The sequence below is a fragment of the Hippoglossus stenolepis genome, chromosome 15, assembly GCF_022539355.2.
Source record: "Hippoglossus stenolepis isolate QCI-W04-F060 chromosome 15, HSTE1.2, whole genome shotgun sequence".
In the NCBI taxonomy this organism is placed as follows: Eukaryota; Metazoa; Chordata; class Actinopteri; order Pleuronectiformes; family Pleuronectidae; genus Hippoglossus; species Hippoglossus stenolepis.
In genome coordinates, this window is record NC_061497.1 from 10,507,889 (window position 1) to 10,534,977 (window position 27,089).

At 41.2% G+C, this 27,089-nt stretch overlaps 2 protein-coding genes across 2 annotated transcripts in view; one reads left to right on the forward strand and one right to left on the reverse strand.

Moving 5' to 3' along the window:
• The window catches only part of stk36 (serine/threonine kinase 36 (fused homolog, Drosophila)), a 72,984-nt gene that overhangs the window by 39,384 nt on the left and 6,511 nt on the right, over positions 1-27,089 (forward strand). The window contains 4 exon segments of the mRNA XM_047343479.1: positions 23,941-26,178; positions 26,258-26,398; positions 26,487-26,564; positions 26,891-27,021. Of these exon segments, the coding sequence (XP_047199435.1) occupies positions 26,095-26,178; positions 26,258-26,398; positions 26,487-26,564; positions 26,891-27,021 (434 nt within the window). The 5' untranslated portion in view covers positions 23,941-26,094.
• Positions 8,082-21,820, reverse strand: adamts15a (ADAM metallopeptidase with thrombospondin type 1 motif, 15a). The gene is made up of 8 exons (XM_047343480.1): positions 20,619-21,820; positions 15,853-15,985; positions 15,555-15,722; positions 12,904-13,187; positions 12,629-12,806; positions 12,353-12,525; positions 10,639-10,814; positions 8,082-10,501 (listed from the first exon to the last, which is right to left on the reverse strand). Exons 1-8 carry the CDS (start codon positions 21,546-21,548, stop codon positions 9,709-9,711), a joined length of 2,835 nt encoding a protein of 944 aa, XP_047199436.1. The 5' UTR covers positions 21,549-21,820; the 3' UTR covers positions 8,082-9,708.

The window sequence follows — 27,089 nt, forward strand, 5'->3', positions numbered from 1 at the left end:
CTTGTCACATTTTGGGAAAAAAACTTGCCATTTTGTTTCCCTAAACTGACTCAGGAGCATCATTAGGACTCCCTGTTGAAACCAGGAGGCACAGCCAGCCAGCAACTCTGAGGGAGTCAGACATGTTGCAACAAATGACACGTGAATACATTATATTATATGCAATACTTTATCTTCATAAATGTACTTCTGTGAATATTTATAAAACCTGAGAAAATTAATTACAGATTTATTCATTCATTTGCAAAACTGTAACGTTTCTGGCCATGTTAGTGGCAAATCAAACTTGCAATAAGTTCAGGTCAAACAAAGGATCCAAATCAGCCAGACCACCCAAAATATTCACGAGTAAATTTATGAGCAGCCAAGCAGCCAAGCAGCCAGCTCTAACTTTCTCTTTCAGTGTGCTGTATACTATGTGACTGTCATCACAGCTCCGTGATTGGTGCCATATTTGTATTTGCCTGGGTTTGTCTTTGTGATCAAAATTACAGTGTGAAGAATAAATGTCAGACCGCTTAAAGAAGCCCTCCCCCCCACCCATTTTTGGGACTTACCATATCCCCTCTCATAGCTAAACACATGGTTCTATTTAATCTCCGTCTTCATTCTGGGACCTTAAAAACCTCTTGATTGGAGTAAATGGAATATGAAACCTCAGATTTAGGGGTGATGGTGTGCCTTTGGATAACAAACTCAAATGAAACATTAAATTATTTCTCATACAGCTGCGCTGGAGCAGTGTTCATATGGCTGCACTACAGGACTTTGATGCTGTGTTTGAACACAGAAATATTCTCTGTTACAAACTGAACTCTCCAGATTTTGCTCATGTGAATATGAACAATATTATATATATATATATAAAAATGTGTTCTACCAATAGATACACTGCATTGCTTTAAAATACGTAATTTCAACAACTAAATACACAAACACCGAGCATGGAGCAAAGATGACAACAGAATTGTTTCCAGAGGAGACAAATAGAAAGATGAACCTGGTCACAGTTATTGTTCAGTTCTTTTAAACTTTTGAAGTTACTGAAGTTGGCTACTCGTCAATAATTTTTTTTATTTATATTAACATTATGATTGCATGATTCAAATATCAGATAGCACCAGTGAACATAGCCGCAGCCTTAAAACTAACTTCAAATTCCCTGCTTGTCAGAAGACTATTATCATCTATTACCTACTTATTATTTAAGGACAAAGGGATCTGTGTCATCTTTTTGCATTTGAACATTTTGCTAATAACAAGGTGGTATCTAAGACCTATGGCAGAGTTCAAATTACAGGTGTAGACCACCGTGTGGCTTTATATGCAGATGATGTGCCACTTTTCTGACTAATCAGAATCAGTTCATCTCAACTCTGATTTGTGTACAGTGCAGCTTTGGGAACCTTGAGAAAGTTGCGTTAAAAGTAAGTGAAAATCAGACATGTTTAGGGCACTGATATTTATGGGTGTTCACAATTTGGTGTAAATCCAAATAAAGATCCAGATTAAGTGAATTTAAATGTGGATTCAGAAGGGGACTGTTGGGCCTTGGTGGAGATATGCACTCTCCTGAGTGCCATTCTAGTTTCAATCTATCCCACTTGCAACCCCTCCAAGTTTTCCTCAAACTTTAAGAAGTGTTTAGCCAATTTTAATTGGAATAATAAACATCCAAGACTTCGCCTCACTTTAATATAACTCCCATGTGACAGAGGGGACATAATGTGCTGAACCTTATATGGTACTATTTGTCAGCCCAATTAAGAGCTGCCCCACTGTGGTTTTCTCCATAACCACAATTGCCCTGGGTGAAAATGGAGCCATTGCCCACAAATGGACTTGATTTAGATGTGTAGATGCACTCTGATCCGTGTACGAACTTAAAAAGGACTCTCAGCCTATTTGTTCGAAATACTCTGTTGATATGGCACGAGGCGCAAAATGCTTTAGGCAAAATTCCCCCTACATCCCGATTTTCCCCTATTTGGGTTAATACAGACCTCAGACCTGGGAAGAATTACTTAGGATTCAAGCAATGGTCACAGAAAGCAGTAGTAGGATAATGGATCTTTATAATGGGGATACTTCGTAGTAAACATAATATCCCACTGTCCCATTTCTTTAAATATTTACATTTGGGGAACTTTATTAGCTAAAAGCAAAACAGTTCATTAAACTGTCCCTGCACAATAGCACTCGAACAATTGGCAACACAGCACCAACATATTAAATGTGAGATCTCTCTTCTGTACATTTTCATCTCTCTCTATTATATCTACAATCAAACTCAAACAGTGATGTAGAGTACCGTTTTTATATTTGCATGGCATAGGCATATGAATTGGCGATAGAATTATAAGTAATAGAATTATAGCCCAGGTTGACGCTGAGATGACGTTGCAAACTAATGTCTGGGTTTAGACGTCTTTTCAACTTTGATCAATATCGAATCAATTAGCTCTATGAATTTATTTTGAAAGCTGAGATCATAAACATTATTTCACATCTTAAGATGAAACTAGAGCTTTGTGCCATCGTTGTACTTATACTGCTAGACTATGTAAAATCCCAGTTAACAGCTCTTTCTTTGTCTGACAAATGTCAGATTTAACATGAAGGGGAACAAGTCCTTTCAATCCCATTGCAGACAGGTTTTAGGCGATTGTGTTCTGTGTCTGGTGTCTCTACTTACTTTGGCCTAATCTCATGAGCATCATGGATGAAGTCTAAAATGTCTGCATTGTATAACCTGCTATCAATGCTTTGTATTCAGAGTCCTGACACTAAATGCTGCGGTTCAGAAAGTGGTCATTGCTCCTCTTAAATGCTCTGAGATTTAGTAAATAATAAGCTCTGGCCAGAGGAATGTCCTCAGTGACCCTGTTGCACACAGACATGCCACAAAAGCACACTCAAACTGAAGTCAAGGGTTTATCTCTTCAGATCTACAAAATAGTCCCTGAAGTCGACTGTTTCCTGTCCTCATCGCTTTTAACTGCGAGTGTTTTCCTTCAAAAAGCTAAATCATATATACACTGTATATATATATATATATATATATATATATATATATATATATATATAAAATCACCTTTAAACATAACATTTTTAAATAAACAATGAAAACAGCAACGAAAAGAGGAGCAGATTTTGTTTCCTGTAATGGAAATTTACTTAATAACTTCTTAGTTTATGCTTACAGCAGACATTTCAATCTAGGGTACAGCTTATATAGCATGTGAGCCCATTGTCTATTCATGTCTTGCAGAAGTTGATCCTGAGATCACTTGAATTCTATAGTGACCCTTTGCTCTACTCTGGTTTAACTGTGTTTGTCCTTTGTTTGAAGAACTCAGCTGACTGACACAACACCCTCACCATACATGAGACTATTTCCTCTCACATTTAGGATGCAGCCTATAAGTCACACCTTACAGATGATACTTTCCAGACAAAGAACAATACATTCCCACACACCCCTCTGCATGTTTTTGGGTCAGGAGGTAACCCAGACAGAGATACTTAAATATGAGCACAGACACTTCACATTTAATCACACTTGCAACCTCCACCTTGCCTGTGTGATCCTTTCTGCAGAAAGCTTTTTACAAATAAATGTACAAAGACAACTTGTCTCAGAACCTCGTTTGTTGACCAAATTTCCACCGCAATTCTTTCTCTGTCCTCATACACGTTTCCCCTCTAGCAAGGTCAAAGGTGACTGTTACGCGTAATGGAACAATCTTTGTCAGGCTAAGCCCCAGTGCTGCAATCACACTATGCTACAAGATTCATTTTTTGCTGAATCTTTGCATCAACAAGATATTCCTGTAGTTTCCAAATAATTAAGAGAACAAGTAAGAATAACTTAGAATAACTAAGTGAGAATATGTTCATGAAAATGTTAGCTATTAGCATCAGTCATTCTCATCTAACCCTCAGAAAATGTTTGAAGAGTTATGTTCATTAGGGCTAAATTATCGCAGACTGTAAACCAACATTTTTTGAGCAATGGTAAGAAGCAGAGACGTGTCGTCAATCTTTATTTACAGTCTATGGTTGGGACCAGATGCTAAGGGATCAGCAGAGACTCCTGAACAGCAACCAGTAACACAAACGGGTTTTGCCATGTTTGGACAGAGCCATAGGACACCTTTCTGTTTGTGCTGGCTCAGTTGGCTGTCAGAAGCAATATAACCATACAATTATTGTTAGTGATATCAAACTTCTCCTTTTAAATAAATAAGGGTATCTCCCAAACATTGTTGAGCTTTCCTTTAAGTTGCTGTTTTTGGTAGATGTACCTTTTAGCTTTACTCTTCAACAATGCAATGACTAAATACTGTTGTGTTGAGAATTGTTTTTGACTTGTTGATAATGTTAACAGAGATTACAAAAGCCACAACCCCACAAAAAAACTGAATGTGTCAAAAAAAACAAACAGGCATGCAGTTTAATTCAGCCACACCAAGCTGAATCATTAGAATAGTTTTGAATGAACAAAGGTCAGCTGTGGATCTGTCATCACTATTGTTTGCAGACTGATCCAGTTCCTGCTGCAGTCAGCAGACCTCCTCACAGATGCGCATTAATGAGGGTGCATTCAAAATTACATTGACTGTGCACAAAGAACGCCTTTGAGAGGGGATATCTTTAAAATGCTCTGTGGTGTGCCGTGCGTCTGACTCAGCAAAAAGCTGCAAAATCAACAATCTGCTGCTGATCAGACAGAAGACGCCACATCGAAAATTTGTCACCAGGCTCTTCACTCTAATTACCTCCAGAAACTCTTAACCGGCTCATAATGGCTTTACTAATTAGGGTGAAGGCTTTCCTTGGTAGGGGAACTATATTAAGGGAGCAGAGGAATTTGTGTTATTCTTTTTAATTGCATGTTGCACTGGTGGCTGAGTGAAGCTAGTGGAGGTTGTGGTTCAATATCAAGTCTTCACAGCAGTGGTGAGTGAAACAGAACTTAACTGTTTGCAGATTTAATCCAAACTAAAAGGAAGTAAAGACTTACAAACAGTAGGGGCAGTTAGTGGTTTTGTGTTTTGCTCCAGGATAAAAGGTCATTCTGATTTGTAGTAGTTTTTTCTGGTTATAATGTACTCGCCAAAGTAAGATCTTGGAAAACTGCTGCATCTCTGCAATAGAATTTGATTGGGCCAAAAAAAAAATCAGGATTATAAACTAACCACCAATTTAGACAGATTATCTCAACCACTTTGGAGGCAACACTCAAATGTCTGTGGAGAAATCCTTTACTACACAATATCACTTTGTCCACATATAATTAGAGTAAGTAAAGTTGACCAGGAAGTTGATGTGTAGATGAAGATAGATTCTTACAAAGGCCAGTTTGGTCAGAAATTTCTCTATGAAATACATTTTTTGAATTTATTTAGTGATGTCATCTTGTTCCTAAATTTCTAAATAGAGTACAGTGCTATTGTTTTACTGATACACACATGTATCATGCTGATTGTTAACAGTTATCTTTCAAAGGACCAGTGGCGACAATCCAACCTGTGATTTGCAGTCATGTGACAGTCTGCAAAATTATAGAACTACACATATAACACTTAGCATCACTCTTATGGAAAAGTGTTTATATAAACTGCACTACTTTAAAGACCTAATTATGTAGGTCAATAACTCTAACAGTAATTAGTTCAAATAAAACATGGGCCTCCTTGTGAATTAGATACATTTTTCCGAATCCAAAAATTCACTTGAGAGAAGCTGTTAGGACCAAACAATCTTGTAGATAAGGAGTCTGGCCCAATTAAAGCCATGTAACCTGCAACTAGATATGACTGCAATCCCAAGCAAGAGGCAACGAGGGGAACAAATAAATATTTCCATTGGCTCACCTCCATCTTTTCCTCTATCTGCTCTAATGTAGGTCAGACCATTCTGCCGTTTTTGACATAAAATGTCTGGGACAAGACCTCCCATGCTAGACTCTGACCCTTTTCTCAAAGTCCTCAGACATGCATAAGTCATCGTGTCAAAGTTACACAATTCAGATTTTCCACCTTCTCACACACAGCTGCATTCTTGGACTGGACACAGACCCAGACAAGGAAAAAGAGTGCACATCACCCAGTGGAAAATATCTGTAGTTGCATGTCTGAAATGTTAACCATGATACAATTGCACGGCAGGGTTTCGAGGCTACAGTGAAATGCTACAGGGCGTGCTGGCCACCCATCTCTCCTACAGTATGCACATGTGCCCACATATGTTTTATAGTCCACCCTCCATCTGCTTCCTCTCCTTCTTCTGTTACATTTTTTGCCGACCCTCGCTATAAGGTCGCTCAGCGTGGGTTATTTCTTCCGCTGACATTTACATTTTGGGGGAAATATGCATTACTTTAACCTGAAGACAGGATTTTTAGTCTATAAAAATTCATTCATTGTTTAAAGAAAAACCATGACACATGGTCAACATCTCTAGAGTGACTTACTTATAATGAGAAGTTGGATTTTTAAGCTGTTAAATGCAAAATTTCAAACCTCTTCAGGACTATGAACTATACATATTTACCCCTTGTCAGCATCAGAGGAAGGCTGATATTATCTGGTGGACCTGGGACAAGGCCAGCTTGACTTACTTTAGTTCCTTGAAGACGTTTCACCTTTCACCAGAATGCGTCTTCAGTTCTGAATGGTCGAGAGGCCATGACCTCCACAGGATCATTTTGTTAAGACTTGAATTGTTGGTCCATTAGGCTGTGGCAGCTGTTAAACAGTTATAAGAGTAGGTCATGCCAGAAAGTGTCACCGCAAATTTCATCTTTGAGAAAAATTTGACTCTGGAAGCATGGTGAGGTAGAGTGACCACTGACTTTGCTTGTTGGTGCTGTAGCTGCATAGTTAGCTAACCACTAATACACTAGCACTGTCCTAAGCCATTCAATCCAATATAAAGTTATTGAAGAGGAAAAAATAAGTTTTCCCAGATTACAAGGTTGACAAGGTTTTTTTTGCAAGCTTGTTAATTCATTGTTTTAGCGTGGTTGCCCACAGGACAGTTGACACAGTTGATTTAACAATTATATTTACCTCAGCCAAAGAGGTTATGTGTTCATCTACATTTGTTTGTTTGTCTGTTAGTTAGTGAGATTGCACAACAACTACTGTTATCGATTCCCATGAAACTGGTGGAATGAACAGCGATGGGTCAGGAAGCTACCTATTATATTTTAGTGCAGATCCAGATCAGAGGGGCGGTTCCAGGGACATCTTTCACTTTCTTTACCATTGGGAGATTTCAACATTTTTTATTTTGTGATTTTGTTTTTCCTCAGATATAATTCATGGATTTTGATCTGAGAATCAGACATATTTAGGCGCCGGATATTTAAAGGGATAGTTCACAGAAAAAATGTATTACCCTCATTATCTACTCACCTCAATGCTTTTGGAGGAGTAGGCAAAGTGTTTGAGTCCACAAAACACTTGTGGAGTCTCAGGGGTGAACAGCGTGGCAGCCGAATCCAATACAATTGAAGTCAATTGCGACCGCTTCTTCAAACGTATAAAACAACATAAACAACATAACAAGCCTCCATAATGCTTGTGTGGTGTCAAGTGTCTGCAAGCCCCGACATTCATATTCGACTCGAAACGGCCTCATTTACACCATGTTTTTGGTGCAGATCTAAATAATCCAGATCAAGTTAAATTAAATGTGGTTTCATAAAGGGACTGTTGGACCATGACGGAGGTTTGTGCTCTCTGAGTGCCCTTCTAGTTGTACCATGGAATTCTACAGAAGAGGTTTAATAAAAGTGAACAGTGCAAACACAGCTATAAGCTACGTACAGTGACCTCTCCACTTCCGGCCTCTCTGAGTCTCTGTTCCCTCAGAGGTCAGGCCTTTGTATAAAGATCTTTGTGGAGATATATAACCCGAATCTGCATTTCATTGTTAGAAAATGAGCAGGATTTTACCTTGACCTTGTACTGATCATAGCAACTTCATTGGAATGAATTGAATTTGGCTTTAGGCGCCAGGCCCGAAAACCGACATTAAATCACAGAACTGAAAAAACACAGTATGAGTTATAACTTTTCATTAATGGCTTTATTTTTGGAATAAATATTCTGAAGTCAAAGACAATTACAAATACCTGTGTAAAAAAGTATTTAAAAAGTATTTACATTATTTTTTGCACAGAGCTGAATAAATGTATACATAGTATACAGTACAGCCTCTGTAGGTCATTGGTTTCTTTTGCTGTACAAAGTGCAAAAGCAGATAAAAAAAATAAAAATAGTAATCCAGCTAACAGAGGATCTGTCCTGCAGCTGGATATTGGAGTGGACAATGTGACCCTTTAAGAAACAAAACAAGAATATAATAGGTTACAGGATTTCATCGAGTGTGCAGAGAGAACATCTTGGCTCAGACTGTGGGGCCATGAACAAGGAGATCCACTGAAACACATTCTGCACAGTATCACAGAGGGCTTGCCAGTTTTTTTCCCCCTCTTCATCGTTTCACTGATAATAAATTATCTGTGGTAACTGTGCCAGACAGGCATGACTTAACAGGCTTCACAACTGGCTGAACACTATGAACTGAGGAGACAATTGTTGTGGTCTGATGAAGGAAGCAATCAACATGATGAACACAGAGGGCGGGAATTGAACACAATACATGTGGGTATGTGCATGCACATGAGTGTGTTAACGTGTGAGACATCAGGATAAGCCCATATCTGAAATGAGCTGTGCAAGTTTGGGTGTAGCCCGATGAAATCACTGAGCTAGCAGTCACACCAGCTGACAGGGAGCAACCCATCGGTCATTGTTGCCTGCCTTGTTTAGTTTTATCTGTCATGAAAGTCACTAGTGTGACCTCCAATTCTAGTTAAAACTGTTTCCATGACTGTGCTGAGTGAGGTCTGCAGAAAAATCTGTCTACAAGGCTGGAGATTCCTTCCTGCTTTTGTGATGATGAGAAATGCTGGCTCCATTGTTAGTATTTGTTGCTGTGAAACTGTTGGAGTAAAGCATGTGTAACAATCACACTGGTTTTTACTGGACAATATATATCATTTTTTCCCTGTATAAATGATGTAGCAACACATGTAACTAGCATCAACTGTACAAAAAAATGTGGAAAGCACAAAAATGTCCTTCTCTGTAAAAGTGTTTTGCAGGGAACAGAAATGACATTTTAGTCGGTACTTGGTTACGAAGCTTTGTCAAACCTATGTTTTCTTCTTGAAAAATAAATTGAGTAATGTTTCTGGCCAACCAGCAGGCCGCACTGATCTATTTGTACAATCCAACTAAAATTTTGAAACCTGCACAGTTACAATATTATATATAATTCATCCTGACACATTAGGTAAACTAAAGTGATTATTTGCACATGGGCATTCTGCATAGACTGTACAAGGGATTCAATTAAATATTATTTGACCTTGTATTATGTTATTTTGCCATCAGATTTAGACATGGATAATGTCTTTTTGAAGTCAGAGCAATGACAGGGAAAAATATCTTCCGGCATTCATCCTGCGACTTTCACTCTCCTTCCAATATTCTCATTTTCCTTCCAAGTTTCCATCATCCTCTAACAGTCCCATGATGCAGGTGGAAAAAACCTGAAAACCATGGTGTGTATAATACTTGGATGTGGATTCATTTTAATACAACATTTTATTTTTAATGGTTTTAGTCACTAGCAAGGCCTTAGATTACAGAAGTCCAGCTCCTGTGGTTTGCGTAAGCCAGAGCAGTGGTTCCTTGGGAGCAGATGCCCAGGTTGAGTTTTGCAGTGCAATGGTCGTCTCTTGAAGCCCTTCCCACAGGTTCTGGAACAAGGTGACCACTGCCCAATATGCCACTCAGGACACGGGTCTCCACAAACCCTGGTGGCTGCGGGTCTTTGCGAAGAATCACATTCCCATCCCGGCTTCCCATCTGGTTTCAGACACTGCACCATCCTCCTCTGGATACCACTGCCGCAGGTCACTGAGCATTCATCCCAGCCTGTCGATATCCATTTCCCAAGAATAGGATCTTCCTTGCTGTAAGCATCCTTCAGAGTGTCTCCTCCCTTCTCATTGACACTATACTCCGCCAGTACACTGTTATGGGAAGTAATACGCCCCTCTTTCTTCTGAGTCTTGTCCTCCTTGGTCTGACGTGCGAGGTAGAAGGAGTAACGGATTCGAGGAGGCGTCATCTGGCCTGCACACAGCACCTCCACAGTCAGGGCTTCTCCCAAGGGCTTCACAGCCTGCAGTGTCTCGGAGAGGCCAGCTGTGCCACTGTAGCGCAGCAGGCTGCTCCTGATCATGATGTCCCTCTCCCCAGCAGATACAACGTAATTCCCATTAAGAAGGTAATGGCCCTCGCTGTTCTTCACTGCTAAGTAGTTGTCATCACTCATGATTCCCTTGTAGCCTCGCTGACGGATGTCTATGTTGGCCGCACCCACTGGCAACATTACCACAAAGTTGTAACCGTGCCTGCATGCCAAAACACATTACAGTCAATAAGAGCTTATAATAGAAGGCTGAAGTTGATAATGCTATCATATTGATGTAAGAATGACATAAACAGTATTCTCTAAAGGCTCTCCCATGACGTTGTGGGTTTTACTCACGCAGGCTTTGTGAAGAGTCCCGACACCTTCTTGCATCCCTTGTTATCACCTCCACAGATTCCACACATATCAAACTTCTTGTTGGAGCCAATTTTTACATCACAGCCAGCCTTGATGCACTTTCCTTGGACACACACTCCTGTGGAGTCTGGGGAGCATGGAGTCCCATCGACAACCTGGAAACACAAGGTTAACTTTTCATATACACTTAAAAGTCCACACACAGTGAAAGGTCAAAGGAAACATGACAGATGACTGTACACAATATAGTCCACATTCTTTTATAAAACTAGAATTACCCCACTGCGGTTGTATGCCTCTGCCAACCAGTGCAGTTTCCGTGCAAATTTTCAGACTTTATATTCCAGATTCATATAAGGTCACTGTGACCTTTGACCACTGAAACGTAATAACTTTATCTTTTACAACTGATCAAAAGTTGAAGAAATTCCCTCAAGCAGTCTTGAGATATCACATGAGGCAAAAAATGTTTTATGAGGCCACCTTGACCTATGACCTTTGACCACCAAAATTGAATCAGTTAATCAGTGAGTCCAAGTGAATTGTATCAGCTGTAATGAAATTCCCTATGGGCAGTCCTGATACTTCACATTCACAGGGACGTGAGGACACTGTGACCTTGTCCTTTGTCCTCCAGGCACCAAAATGTATTCAGTTCATCTTTGAGTCCAAGTGAAGACATTTGGCTACTAAAATCAAGTGTTTTACTCCTTGAGACCAAGTGAATATTTGTGCCAAATGTCAAAGGATTCCTTGATGGCATTCCAGAGATATCACCTTTACATGGCAAACAAATGGGATTTGGGAGGTCACTGTGACCTTAACCTTTTATCACCAAAATCGTATCAGTTCATTCTTGAGTCCAAGTGAATAATTGTACTAAATTTGAAGAAATTCCCTCAAGGCATTCTTGAGATAACATGTGCACGGGAATGGGACGGATGGAAGGACAACCCGAAAACAAAATGCCTCCAGCCATTGGCTGTCGCCTGTGCGGAGGCATAAAAACACAAAGCTCTTGTCTCAAAGACCTTGTGAACTACATACACTTTGGTTTACATCTTTGTCCCAGGTTATTGAAGGGGCTAGATCCTTTCTTATTCTATAGCTGTTCTTATTTTATAATCATAATCATCTTTAACCGTTTGTTTTCCGTCATTATTTCAATACAGTCAGCTGGTAACGTTTATCCTAATATATACTGTCCTGTTTTCTTAAGAAATAGGGAAGCACATAGAGTAAACTTTGACATTATCACCTATAGACTATTTACAGTCAATACAAAACCAGAATGATGTGATATAGTGTACTGTATATATGTGACACGAGGCTGTCAACCAGATCAGCTTCACAGTACTGTAAACTCAGTTTTGGTTTAAAGTAATGACTCTTTGGTTAAAACATCCAGCTGCTCCGTGATTCAGAGCTACGTGTCCCCTGAGTGCTCTAATCTACTCCTCCTCGGCCGGTATGATGGAGTGAAGTGTGAACTCTGCCTCACTGCTGCTAAAGCTCACTCCACACCCTGCTATCTGAAAGAGATAAACTGTCCTCCACCTCTCCCTCATTCCTTCCTTCGCTCTCAGACCAGAGGCAGCTGGCCTACTCACGTTAGCATTCTCCAACATGAACTCATATCTCAAGATCTCACCTTATTTTAGTCACATTTTTTTCTAATCACCAATCAAATTACCTTTGGTGCCAGAACGTAGAAGTAACCGGTGCCATTAGCCCTGCAGATGAGTTTACACCTGTCATCGCTGGATACTCCTGAGTACTTTGGTACCCACACCACAGACGAAGCCACGCGGTTGTTGTTGAAATTCCGGCCACCGTTCTCACACTGCTCTTCACGATAAGTCTTACCTGCACAGAGGGGAGGGAGGGAAGGTACAGAAGGTGAGAGGTGAGAATGCCCCAGGGGAAAATACGTCATTGGACATACTTGTCTGTTTTGAGAGACTCGTACCTTCGTCAGGGCAGTGGTTCAGGTTGCAGGAGCGGTATTTGACCCGAACCCCTTGGCAGTATTTACCCCCATTTGACGGAACTGGGTTGCTACACTCCCTTTTAGACAGTTGGACACCGCCTCCACATGTGCGCGAGCAGGAACCAAATGTGCCCCACTTACCCCAGCGGCCATCCACCTGGGAATACACAAATACAAGGTATAATCAAACCTTTCCTATCAAACCCCAGTCTAGGTATATGTTATCAAGAACTGAGTCCATGTGTGAGTCTTACCTTCACAGTTTGGACCTTTCTGTCAGAGCAGACACCTTGGTCACACACTAGTCCATTCCCACATTGGGTCCCATCTGCCCAGGGGAAGTGCCGAGTCATGCACACCAATTGACCATTAGACTTTCCAGTGCACCACAGACGACCACACGGTGGTTGCATGAAGGGACAGGGCTTGGAGCCTTCTCCGAATGCAAGCTCACACTGACGGTCCAGGACGTAGGATAGTCCAGGCAGCAAGTCAGGGAGGGCCAGCGGTTTCTGAGGCTGGTCAAGCAAACATTCCCCTAGAAGAGGCAGATTCAGAATAAGTAACACACTGAATCTATATCAGCTGTCATCTCTGTTTTCTCTATACCAGCTGCAAACACTTTTATTAAAGTTTTAAGTTCCAATGTTTTACCAAAATCATGAAAAACAATGCATTCTATAATTATGCGTCAGTCTTTCCATAATCCTTTTCATGAAATGCGTATGTGTATGGGTGGGATTGTGGGTTAGGGGCAGTAAGCAGCTATTGCCTTTGTGATCTGGGCTCTTTGAACTGAAAGTGCAGCTTGATGCTGTGCATGCAGTCGATGCCACATACCACACACAGATACATACACACGAAACACGCACATTTCCCCCCACATACATCCACCCCTGCGCCATGCCATCCTTAAACTCCCCCCAAGCTCCAGCTCTCATGTTTCATCTCACCCTTGTTGCATGACTTGTACTTGGACAAAGTTATATTAGAAAGTTCAACTTTTATGATGATCAAGATTGCAGGTGGAAACACATTCGTCATTTTCACTGGAGAAAAACTGCTGCTATCTTTCAATTTGCATCCTTCCATACTCTTCCATACACTTGCTATTTTGAGTGCATACGTGCATTCACTTTGCCAAGAATGACAACATGCAGTGCACTAAAAATACCCAGATGGTGCACTCAAAATTGACAAAAGGTTGAGTGCATTTGAAATGCTGCAAACTTCTCTCCTTCAACATTCACTTTTCTACCTATGTAGCGAAAAGGAAAGACCAACAACTTATTAAGGAGGATAGATTTTTTGGCGCCAATCGGGTTATAGTTTCCATGTTGCATAAAAAAACTTTCATTTTTAAATTAATTGAGCAAAGCAGACACTAGATACTTTGGCAACAAGCCTGGTTAAATGTTGAGATTATCAATTACACAACAGCCATGTTTGATTTGAGACAACACTGGCACTGACACTGTTGAAATTAACAGACTATGCCAGTGAACTGTATACATGATGTACTACATGAAAGTGTAATAAATTAAATATCTGATTCGAGATGCAGCATGGGCCCACATTCTTTGAGCTGTTTTAATGCCATGTCATGTTGAGGTGAATTAGCTCTAAGTGGTTGCAAATTAGTTTTCCCCCATTGCATTACAAAATTTGCAGAAAAAGCACACTGATTAACTGATAGTGCACGCTGAATAAACTGAGCCTCTCCTCTTCCTTCATAATCTCTCTCTAAAGAGCAATAATGGAAAACAATAGCTTGTATTCTGAGTGTTAGTGTGAGGATGAATAAACAGGTTCCGAATCATTCTGGGCGCAGAACTGCATGAAAACTGCCTCAAACATGTGGCAACATGCTTTTTTTTCTCCCCACAGCTTTTTGAAGTCTAGATATATGACAGACGGCCAGGACTAACAATCCACAACACCGTCAGATAGCAATCACTCCCTGTCAAGTAAAAAATGTTCCTCTGCGTCTTGCTCTGGACTAGTTAGCGTTCTGTTGTACTCAGGCCATCTCTAAAATGGACACAGAGAGGAGCAGAGGAGTTTGTCTATTTGGAGTAAACCTGCATGGGAAACACTGGGCACATATACCTCGCTATCCAAACCACTGCGGTGACTCTCCCCAGAACAAGCCCTCTAATTTGGGACAGATGTGGGAGCATTTTTAAAATAAAATTCTAGCATTGCTTCGAGGCCAAGTCCTGTGGTCGGGCCCGCTTGGCAAACAGTCTGCATCCAAATGAATTTCTTTTTGGCTTCCGCGAGTCATTTCTATCAGCATGGCACTATGGGTTAGGCAGATGTCACATTTGACGCGCAGATGGATGCTGAAACTCAATCATGCTCTCGCTTTTACCTGAGAAGATTCTAGCTGAAAAGCATCTTGATACAGTTACAAACAGAACCATTCATAGCACTCAGTAGAGCACAAACCTCCGCCAAAGCCCAACAGTCCCCTCAAATTCAATCAAATTGCACCAAATGTCCCACATCAGTATCAGTTCGCTAAATGTCTTCTTCTTTTTTTTTTTATCAAGATCCATGAATTACTTCCTGGGAAATTTGTAAAATGTAAAAACGTTTAATCTCAAAATTTTAAATAAAGTGAAATAAATCTTCTGGAGCTGCCTCCTGATCCAGATCAGCACCAAATTCTTCCCTGACCCATACCAAATTCTTCCATCGAGTTTTGTGGTAATTGGACCAATTGGTAATTTTGCAATCACAATGTATTTTCCTTCTATGTGATCAGTGCCCATAGCTGCATGTTTGTTAACCATGACGGCCTGAAGATCTTTGACTACATGTCTGTTTTTAAGTGTTTTGGCTTCCCACCTCTTTAAACTCACTGTGGGGCTGTTAGCGCACACGGGTGGTGGAAACTCACCGTGCCCACTGTCCAGAAATTCAGTGATGATGGCAGCACTGCAGTGGGACCAGGGGCTGGTGCGGTTGATCTGAATAAGTGTGGGAGACATCATGTGGTTGTCCTGCAGTTTGCCAAACACGTCCTCGCAGGCCTTCACGTTGTCGTGTGGCATGTTGAACACGTGTCCTGGAGACGGGGAACAAGATGTCAGAACACACCGATGCTTTTATCTGTCATAGTGCATATGCATTCAGACGATAGGAAAGGCTGCAGTACTAATGTGTAATTAAGGATGAATGGTGTTGGCGGAGCTCACCAAGCTCATGGGCAGTGGTGAAGGCAGAAGGCAGGCCGTCCTCTTCGATCACAGAGCAGCTCCTCTTGGGGTCACACATGGTGCCAACATCCGCCATGCCGAGAGTGTCACAGGTGGAAGCTCCACACAGGTCCTGGAGGAAAAAACAGAATTTGCATTAGTTCGTCTGAGCTGATCAGGGCTACAGAACATGACACTTTCTTAAACTCCAGTATTTTACTATATGAGTCTCATGTTTTGTAGCTTTGGCCTTCACCATCTGTTATGGTAAGACTGTACTCTGGTTTTAACAAACATCTGGGACACATCATTAGTGATATAACCTGGGGTCATTGTGTTTTGGATCTTTCAACATCAGACACCCCCACCCAGGCAATCCCACTAGATGAATGGGCTTCTCCAATTCTCTGGTCATTTGCTCTGATCTAGAAATATGGTGACATAAATCAAAGTCCAGTGGGGCAAGTAACTTGATCTTTCAGGTGATCGGACAACAGTTTTGCAGGATTATTTAAACCAATTTATTTGGTGTTTTTAAAAAACTCTTCAATTAAGCTTCAGAAAAGTCCACAACACTTCCTCACTGCACAAGCAAACTGCAGACAACTACAGCAGGTACAATGGTCAGTTTGGGTACTAATTTTACGGTTTGGTCTTTGTGTTCTTTCCCTTACACATCCAGTTAATGTGGGAGTTTGAAAGGGGTCTGATGGTGAGACTCTTTAACTTGTGTGACTGATTTTTAGTGATGCCTTTTTTGTCCCCTGACCTCAGCAATTAACTTGGTGAGGAAACATTTAAAAATAATAATAATAAAATTACAACCAAGTTGCAATAAACTATACTTGAACAAATGATCTCCTGCCTCATCAGAACTGTGAAGATGTGGTTTGACCATTAGCTAACAACCCAGCAACTCTCTTCTTATTATATTTCAAATGCATCTCATTTGTGCTTATGTGACATGTGACATATATGGAGGCTCCAGTCCTCATGCAGCGGCCGCAGGTTTGGTCCCACTCTCTCTCTCTCTCTGCATTTCATACTTATCCTGTCCTATGACTATAGGTAAAATGCTCAAAAGATATCTTTAAAAGAAAGAGTAAAGTGACATTACCTTTTTTCCAAACAAGACAAGGCCACTTTCAACAAACAAAAATTGCAGGAACACCTCCTTCATAGAAGCTGACTGATAAAATAGGTTTTCGGGACCTTTAAATTCTGTTGTTGACATGACCTGAATATTTGTTTTCTTGAGACTATGGTAAAAGATTCGATAGTGTTAAGCAAAGCTTCCCACCACCCAGTCTTTAAATGTTTTTAGTGGGCAACAGTGTTTAGAATACACCTTCTCCCATGAGGTAATGTAACTGTCCCCAATCATAACATTTCCATGTTGGAGCAGAGTTTCCACATGACCTATTTCCCCACCACAGGGTTTTTAAAACCTAATCTTAGTGAGTATCCATTTGGAGCTGAACCTCCTAATCACAGGACAACTTTGGCACTAACCGCCACAGAGAACCGCCCATCTGCCTGCTCCCTAAACAGCACTGTCTCTCCATGCCCCAAAACACAGGAAAACTAGCGGTGGTCAGCTATTACAGATAAAGCACAGCCCTGGTGTAGTGTCGCCCAGATGCTACAATGCTCTGCTGCACTGAATCTACACACACGAAACGCACAGATCCAAGAGACGACCTTGAGTGCTGTGACAAATCATTCCTAGAATAAACCGCAAAACCACAATTGTTGGTCGGTGCAAATCTAATCCAGATGTGCTTGTGTGCAGGGTTCATCTGAACGTTTGGGCCATTTATGAGGAAAGAATTATAAAAAACAACCCTGCAAGACAAATAAGGGAGAAGAAACAGCTATGTCAATGAGTTTGTTCTTTGTTTTGACCTATTTCCCACATCTGTCATCTATCTTTGTGTTTCTGCAATTTAAAATCAGTACGTTATCTCAGCAAAGAAATATGTGCATTTTATTTTGTGTACACATTTACAAGCTTTTAACTACTCTCCAGGCTGTTAAAGTTTGTGTTTTAGATGCATCTTAAAAAGTATCGTAGCTTCTTTAAGCACTTTCTAAACTAAATGACTATGAGGAGTGGAAGAATAGGTCTGACTCAGCAGCTTCGCTGACAGGGTTTATGACATGCAGACATGTTATTTGGGTGTATATTTTCTTTCTCAACTCATCTATTATGAAAGCAAAAACAAACATGCTATGAGTTAAAGAGGTACCACCCCTTCTCTCAAGGGAAATGCATCAGTCAGATTTACAGTTGGATTTAATCTTTTGGAGGATGGCTCTTGTACGTACAATGAACTTTGTGAAACAAGTTCACTTGCAACATTCTTAACACAACAGTCACGCCAGCTGCAGAATTTAAAGACAACCGCAATTGCCTCTGGACAACTCTGAGTGGGTCTTCATAAAACCATACAAATTAGACTTTGGGCTAGTAAACAACATATACTGGACGTGCTTTAAATACTTATTGAAAACTATTGTAAACCAAAACAATACCACGGACTGAACTGACCAAAGTCCAAGTCATCAAGTCATGAATCAACAGATTTGACTGTTTTGACCTCAGCTGATTTGTCGATGGACATGTGTGCAGAAAAATATCCTATAAGCACCTTCTATTTAAGGTTAAAGTAAAATGTCACTACTACGACATATTTACACGTTTGCTCGAGTTGTAACTTAACAGCAGCTTGGTTTGTTGGATGGTGATGAGGGAGATGTTGAAGCATGACAAAACACAACTTAAATATTTACGTTTCCTGTTAGTTGTACACTCTTGAATGCTGCTCTTTGCACCTACACAGTCACAATATTTACCCAACTATGGCTATTCTGTTTTTCTTGCACTATTAATGCAAGAAGTTCCATCAGAAGAAATGTGTCTTTTTACACTACAGGGTTATGGCCAATCCCAGTGAATGCAAGGTCTCCTAAATTGACTACAGACCGAAGCCACACTGGTCAAAAAACCCACTGACACCCACTAACATCTGGCATTTGTCTGCAGTGGGAACAGATACAATCAGCATTTACTCCCAGGTCAAATGACTCTCAGGTTATCGGCTCCAGCTCCTCTCGCCAATTTCTTCTTCTTTATTTTGGCAGTCTCTGAACATTTGTGCGTAAAAAGCCAGGAACGTTTGTGTACTCATTGTTTTTTTTACATCAGCAACAAGGATTTTTTTTTCTTCGTATCATGCAAGATGCAACCCTGACGGCAAGTTGGAGAGCTTCTCAGTTTCCAGTGCATTTGTGACGTTGAACGTGACTCACCAAGGAAAAAAAAACAAAGGAAAACTCCGACTGGCAATGAGAAAGGAGTGCATTGCGTTTTTGTTTAGCCATGTTTTAAAACCTGTGTATACCTGCTTATTTTGGTGTCAAATAGGTATAACCTCAATTCTGCTAGTGCTGTGAATGGTCCCACAACCTGGCAACACCCTATAGGTCTGCTTTCTGAATGTGCAAATGGAGCCTTGCAGCAGAAAGAATGAATGAGAGAGAGGAAGTGCATGACAGAATGAAAAATGTGCTGTAAAAGATGCATCTGTGCAGGCTGACTGCAGCTGTGCAGAGCCGCCCCTCTGGAGCGGCTTGTTTCAGAGGTGGGGCGAGCAGGTGGGGGCATTAAACACAGAGGGATGTGACATCGCTGACATCAACATAGGAAACCCCCCAATCCCCCTTCTCCCTCCATCTCCCTCCCTCTCTCTTCAGGGGCCTGTTTAATGAGGAGCAGGCAATGTGGTGGGAAGGACTGGAAAACCCACAGCTGGAGGAAGACTGAGAGAAACAAGACACTTCCTACTAGTGGATCTCAGAGGACACTGACAGACATTATATTTGGTAGTTACAGGTTTAACTAGTGCTTAATTGAGGTTTTATATGATTATGTGTCTGTTTTGTTAGTGACAATAGCCAAAGATCATTCAACGCCTTTCATTCTAGAGACTGTGATTACATCTGCAGTTGAGCCTTTGGGTGAACTTCAGCATAATATTCTGTTTCTCAGTGATTGAATCTGCATCTGCCGTGTTGATCTGTCCACTAAATTCCAATCTTTAATACCACAGTGAGATCAAACTGGCCCATGTCCATCAGGCAGACGTTTCATCACAGTTCAGTGGGTTACACACTGACCAACGCATGTGAGCAATTACTTCATCTCTGACCCTGTGGCCTCTGCCAGATATTTGGGAGTGTAGGGAGACTCTCCACTCCAAGGAGGGTTCCAAGTCTACAACCCCCACCCCCCCTCCTCCTCCTCCTCCTCCTCCTCCCTCCCTCCCTCCTCCCTCTCTCTCTCTCTCTTTGCATGCATGGCCTCCACAAAGAGCAATCAAGATTGTTGCTGTTTTCAGCTCAAGTAACTTCCTCTGGGACTCAGCCTCAGTGTCGAAGCGGTGATGCTATTCACTGAGAGGTTGCTCCCTGATCTCCCCGAGGTGCAGAGCATGTTTTGAGAGCAAACCAATTAACTGACACAGCAGGAGTGATGGAGGGGAAGGGTGACATGTCAAGTCTTCAGCATTAACCAGTTCCCTCTCTTATCAAAAGTAAACATGCACGAGGAATGTTTTATTTCATTTGAGATGTCAGGACTGGTATATTTGCAGAAACGCGTAATCACGCATTTCTGTGCGTAATCGAACTTGATAGAACTGCATATTTGCTGCTCTGTTGTTACGTCACACTCTGCAATTTGAGTTGAAATAAAGCATTGTTACCTGTCTGGTGAATAGTATCGCCGTGTCCCAGTAGTCTGGATGCTTGTCGCTGTTTTTGTTCAGCTTTTTTTGCCAAGTGCAAAAGTTACGCAGCGTCATGGCTGCGTTCCCGGACACCTTGGGTCCTTTGTCCTCCTCGGTTATAACCACGATCTTCACAACTGTGATGCTGATGGAGTTGAGGATACTGGGGTGCTTGTAGAGCCTCGCTGCCACTGACATTAGTGTCAGGAGGTAGTGTTTGAGGTCATCTCCGTGGAACTGCGCCATGGACTCGTCCGCCACTACGAGCGTCTCCACGTATCGGGGGACGGAGGCGAATCGTTTGGCTCTCCCCATCCTCCTCAGCATTGTTTCGGTCACATTGCTGTGATCTGACAGTCGCTTGTATTTCTCCAGCGATTGCGCATCCTGGACACTTATGTCGCTGTCCACTGCGCACCTCGAGGTCGAATTGAGCTTCAGGTTGTTGCTGGCCCTGCGCCGGATGATGTGAGCGCCTTCTATGCTCCTGCTTTCGTTTTGCACCGGGCTGATGAAATATTCCCATCCCTGGAAGCCAAATGCACCGTGTAAACCCCGACAGAGGCTCAGAGCAGCGTACGAGTAGCGATCATCGTTCACATACCCGGAGTAGAAACACCGGCTCAGGTCAGTTGTCACATCGGAGCTGGAGAGCCAGACTGCGTCTTGGTTAGAAATGGAAGGCGCAATGAATTCAGAGTCCTGATGCAAATCGATCACTAACTCCTGCTGGAAAGCTCGTATCTTTAGGAGACATTTCCCACTGGGCACATGCACGTCGTTGTCAAAATCCCTCCTGTCATGGTTTTCCAATCTAACTGGGAAGCAGAGTTCACTTTCCAAGCAGCGCACAGGTTTTGGGAGTGAGACCACAAAGAAGAGCAGAAACGTTGCTCTGATAAACATGACGATGCCTGCATTCAGTGAAGAATGCAATGAATGACGAGCGGAGAAAACAAAGGTGATGGTGAAGCTGCGAAACTCAGTGGAAGCGGTGACAGATGAGCATGCAGAGCATAATCCAGCGCGCAGGGACTCTACAGCAGTGCAGGTCGTACAAGTCCACTCAGAGCAAACTCCTCCTGGTCATGACCCAATCCCATCCTCCACCTGTGTGTGAGTGCTGAGTCGACCGCTGCCTTCTGAGGACTTAATGCATTTTCGTCATGTGTAAAAATATGGAAACTCAAGCTCTCTTTTTTTTTTTTCTTTTTTTTTTCCTGGAGGGAGGAAGGGGGCCAGGCTTTGGACTCGTTCATTGGATGCATGCAGGCTTTTTCTGCGGCCACTATCACCATGTCCCAAGTTAACGCACTGTGATGGTTTAGTTCATCTCACACTTCCAGAGAGAGCTTCAGACTGCAGACTGCCTGACTCCACGTAATCTGCATAAACCCATCCAGTCATGGGGAATCAATTTCTAGGTCTGTTTTTCTCTCACTGAAACAGCAACAGAAATTAGTCTTCTGTCCCCAATTTTAATGTTCAACCAACAAGGATGCTAAAATAACTTCCACATTTTAAACATCATAGAGCTGCAGGAACAGCAAATGACTATTTACTTCATAACATGTATATCTGACATCTAGTTACTAATTGAAAAAATCGAATATGTTATGGTCTAAACCACTCATCAGTACATAAGTAGTTCACTTAGCTGTACTTGATAAACAAGAGTAAAATCACTTTAATATTGATCTATAATATAGATCAATAGAAAATATACTTTACTATTATTAAACACTCTGGGTGGAAGCATTCTGCATAATGAGAACGTTTGATAATATAAAGTTCCTCCTCAGCTCCAAACTGTGTTTTAGTCTTTGTTACTTTGATTCTTCTGCCACCTCTTGGTATGAGGGAGTATCACAGCGTCTGATAAGTCCTGCTGCCCTCAGATGGCTGCAGGGATTTAATATAATGAACTGAAGGAGAAACTTCTCATACAGTAGAGATAAGCTGTGGACAACAGCTACTGTAACACATATTTCATTTATTGATAAATACACCTTGATACTGATGTTCCTGCTTTAAACACAAACTTTTTAATACAGATTAATGGGCCTCCTCTGATCGTAGATGAATTGGTTAAAATGGTTTATTTACATTTCAATTATTATTCCATTATTGTATCATGTATTTACTCAGTTCTTGTCAATAAAATCACCAGAGTGGGGGTAGAAATACAGACATGGACCTGTAGTGTCTATTCTCAGCATAAAGATAAGACACAGTTGATATTAGGTGAAAAATGCACTTTCTGCCCAACCTCCTTTTGGTTTGCACCAGTTTGCACCTCTTCTTTCTCATGTGCACTGAGCACACATTGGGGCAAAGTCAATTTCAGGGTCAGTATGTCATTTTTGGGGAATGAGTATCCCAAGTTGTACTTTGGATAACATATCTACATACTTGGAATTATTGAATTCTGTCCTGTGATTTTAACTGAATCGAGTGGTGTGATGCTGATGCTTGTTTTTAGTGTTTACTTGTTTTGTTTTTTTAATTCAGAGCCATCCTTCTGTGTGGTTTTCATTGTGCTTCTAATTCTGGTTGTGCTGCTAATGCTCACATTTGATTTTGGCAAGATTCGTCAATAAAAAGTGCAAAATAATTATGTATCGCTCACAAAATGCTCAAGTGATGCATTTGGCTGAGGTAAGAAAACAAATGTAAGCCCCAAACATTGACTCATATATCCTGTAATGGTTGTCATCACACAACAAATGTGTGAACAGAGCGACACAGATTTTGCTCATAATGCAGTTAGACTTAAAGTTTGGCCATTTGGTGGCACTAGAGTAGAGCTCATGTTGAGTCCAGAGAGGAATTTGTTGAATCTTACAGCGGCAAATGCACACAGTTGATTTGATGACATTTTTGGCCACAAAAACTAAAAATATAAGCAGAGTGCAAGTTAGATTAACATTAATCGTAATTGTCTAGTGTCCATGAATATTAATTGTCAAGTGTCCTTGAGATGTTCTGCTCTCAAGGGGGTGTTTTGACCTGATGGTGGTGCTGTAGCCTAAAGGTCAGTGGGTCATTTAAATCATACTCATTGTATGTTGGCATCAAAGTTCATGGAAATTTTACCAATAAAACAAAAAGCAGCATTTCATATCACAGTCGTGGACAAATGGACCCACTCATTAATAATATCATAATTATCTTTGCTGGTAATTGAGTGAACATAAAAAGTTGCTTCATAACACATATGTGTTAACTGATCCGTTGTTTCACTCTGTGACTGAACATGTTCATATACTGTATGCATTGTTTTTTTTTGTCTTTTTAGATCAACAGATATCAACAAGTTCCAAATGCTTCATGAGTCAGTTCCTCCAAACAGCAGAGCACCTTCTACCACAAAGAGAAAGAAGATGACGGTCGAGAGGAGTCATTCTATCAGAGAGGACATCTACAACATGTTACATTGTATAACAATACCAGTAACAGCTGAAGAGCATACTGTGCACACATGGCTGTGGTCAAACCTTTTTTAATATGGGGTGGTGTTTGTATCAAATTATGGTCAAAACAATCCTATTTGCACATTATTTCCATCAATAGAGAATCAATAAATATTCTTGGACAACTGTGGTCGAACCTTTCACTACTCCTCTTGAACATTGTGATTATTTACAGTGTAGTTTTGATGGATGTGATTATAAATGAATGCACATTCATTACTTTTTACTACCGCCAACCAAGCCAGATGTCCACAAATTAGTGAAAGGATGGGACATGGGCTCAGGAAGAATGGGTTGGGTTTTAGGGTGTCTTTCAACATTTGCACCGATTTCTATAAGCACAATTTATGGATCTTGATGGGAAAAAAAACAGGCATGTTTTAAGTGGACTGATGTTTATGAGTGTGTGAAATTGGGTGCAGATCCCAATAAAAATGTGCAACTATTGAGTTTACATGTGGTTTCATCAGGGGCCTGTTGGGGAGGTATTTTCTCTACTTAGAGACATTGTTTGAGCCTGCATCCGTCCCTACAAGCTTAGGAGAAGTGTAAATGAACCTTTTGGATGGAAAAAGAAAATGATAGCATGCTGATTCAAAACAATAGTTTTATTGTCTGCTCAACATTGATGTATAATGGTTATTTTGTGAGTAGATGTTAGTGCAGTGGAGCTGGAGACTCAAACAGGATGACAGCAGCAAGTTAGACAATTATATTAATTATTATATTAATGAATGTTTCATCTAGTTTTCAGGTTTTTTGAAGAAAGCGTATTTTATTGACTGAACGAAATCAGCCGCATGCTTTGTTTTCAGGTGCCAGGGAAGCAGCAGCGGTTGCTAGGGCTAGGGACCCTTGCTTTTGGGCTGTCCACAGAAAAGCCAGCTCCGAATTTATTTTTTCGTTGTAAATAAATGTTTAAAAATTTTCAAAAAAGCGACTGAACTTCTACGCATACAAAGTTTGACTATATACCTAAGTTTAGTCAAACTCTGAAGAGTGGTTTTTTTTTTTCAAATCGTGGCAGCGGCAGCTCGTAGAGGCACTTCCGGTCACAACGGCACCGCCACTGATTTGTAAAGGCAGCTGCCGCGATTTGAGGCAGCTGTCAGTTGCCACAGCAGATCCCGTCCTAAGAGAAACATTTGGGACAAAGTCAACTTATGATAGTAAATAAAACTGTAAATGGTTTATATGCAATTGTAAACTCAAATTGTGAGTCTCTCTTTGCTGTCTTGTAACACAAAAACACTGAATACATGTATTCAGCCTAGAGAGAATAAATATAAATGGAGAGTGTGCCTGGTCCTAACGTTACTACGAACTTTGTTCCTTTGTAGTACTTCCATCTACTTTGGTACAGTTGTATTCAATAAATTCCTACATGAGCAGTGGCATCTCCGTGCATCATTGCCATCATGGGGCTATTCACCGTCTTATGTAGAATTTAAGGCAAGGATGAAAATGTAAATTTTCCCTTTGGTTTATCAGTTTACTCAGGCACAGTATCAGTCACACTGTAGCTCATGTTTCAACAGTAGCTGATACTGGGAATATAGTCTTTGGGTTCTTAACTATCCATGGACACCAAGATCATATCATATGAATCTGATAGATCTGGAGCTTTTCTTGATTCATTTTGAGTCCAACCCCCCGAGAGCCAACAAACTTTCTAATAAACTTTCATGAACCAGTATATATCTCATTGAATAAATCACAAACAGCTTTAGTTGCTCTGAGACAGTGGGGCGGCAGTGACAACTGTCCCCAAACACTTGTGGCAGCTGCCTCCAAACAGTGTGGCAACAGTGGCAGATGCCAAACAGTGTGGCATCAAAGGCAGCTGCCGTTAAACAGTGTGGCACCCATCAGATGCGGCCGTCTTTACATATCAGTGGCAGTTTCTGTTGACACAGGAAGCGTCTCTACGGGTTACCGTGGCCACCATTTGAGTTTGCCCTAACTGAGAATTCGTTGACATGAACTCGTACCGCGTCCAGGAGCTGGTGGGTGAAGGCTCGTTTGGTCGAGTTTACAAAGGGAGGAATAGATGCACGGGTCAGGTGAGTGCAGCTGTGTGGATTCAAGTTTGACCGCTGTTTGACTGTCCGCCACTTGGTTTGAACCGTGTGTTTCCTCCAGGTGGTGGCCCTGAAGTTCATACCGAAGGTGGATCGATCCGAGAAGGAGCTGCGAAGCCTGAAGAGAGAGATCGAGATCATGACCGATCTTCAGCATCCACACATCGTCCAGCTCTATGACAGCTTCGACACGGAAACTCACGTGTGTGAACTGTCGTGTTGCAAAACGCACTCAGATTGTTATTGTCCCACTGTCTTCATAATCCGGTGACTGAAATCCTTTGTAACAGGTTGTGGTTGTGACTGAGTATGCAGAGCGTCAGTTGTTCCAGATTCTTCAGGATGAACGGAACTTCCCGGAGAGCCAGGTAGCCACTGTCACTGAACCGCTAGACTCCAAAATAATTGATATGGTTATATGAAGATGAAAGATCCCAATATATTGAGCAGTCAGACAAATAAGTGCCCTTTAAGTTATTAAAAGAAACTTAAAATCAATTCTAAAACGTAATGGAAGCCAGTGTTAAGAAGCTTCAACTTGTTCTTTTTTAATCTTATGTAAAGTGTCTGAGCATCGTTAAAAGCGCTATACATATAAAATTAGTATTAGCATTATTATTTTTTGTTATTATTATTATTACTAGACTTAACAGTTTTCACATGAACCTTTTGCTCCCCCTTCCTTCCTTCTCAGGTGCGTGAGATCGCCTGCCAGCTGGTCTCAGCCCTGTATTATTTACACTCCCATCGCATTCTTCATCGTGACATGAAACCACAAAACATACTCTTGGGGAAAGGTGGGGTGGTGAAACTCTGTGACTTTGGGTAGGTACAGTACATTTATTATTTTTGAAGCAAAGGTATCTGTATTAACTCTTTCCACACAGGATAAC

What these genes read in the sequence shown, in the direction of transcription:
- adamts15a (XM_047343480.1), bottom strand. Translation starts at nt 21,548, where the DNA reads ATGTTTATCAGAGCAACGTTTCTGCTCTTCTTTGTGGTCTCACTCCCA. An exon ending in CACCACTGCCCATGAGCTTG is followed by an intron (nt 15,723 to 15,852) that starts GTGAGCTCCGCC and finishes CCCCGTCTCCAG; the next exon opens with GACACGTGTTCAACATGCCA. An exon ending in GGACTCTTCACAAAGCCTGC is followed by an intron (nt 10,502 to 10,638) that starts GTGAGTAAAACC and finishes TTTGGCATGCAG; the next exon opens with GCACGGTTACAACTTTGTGG.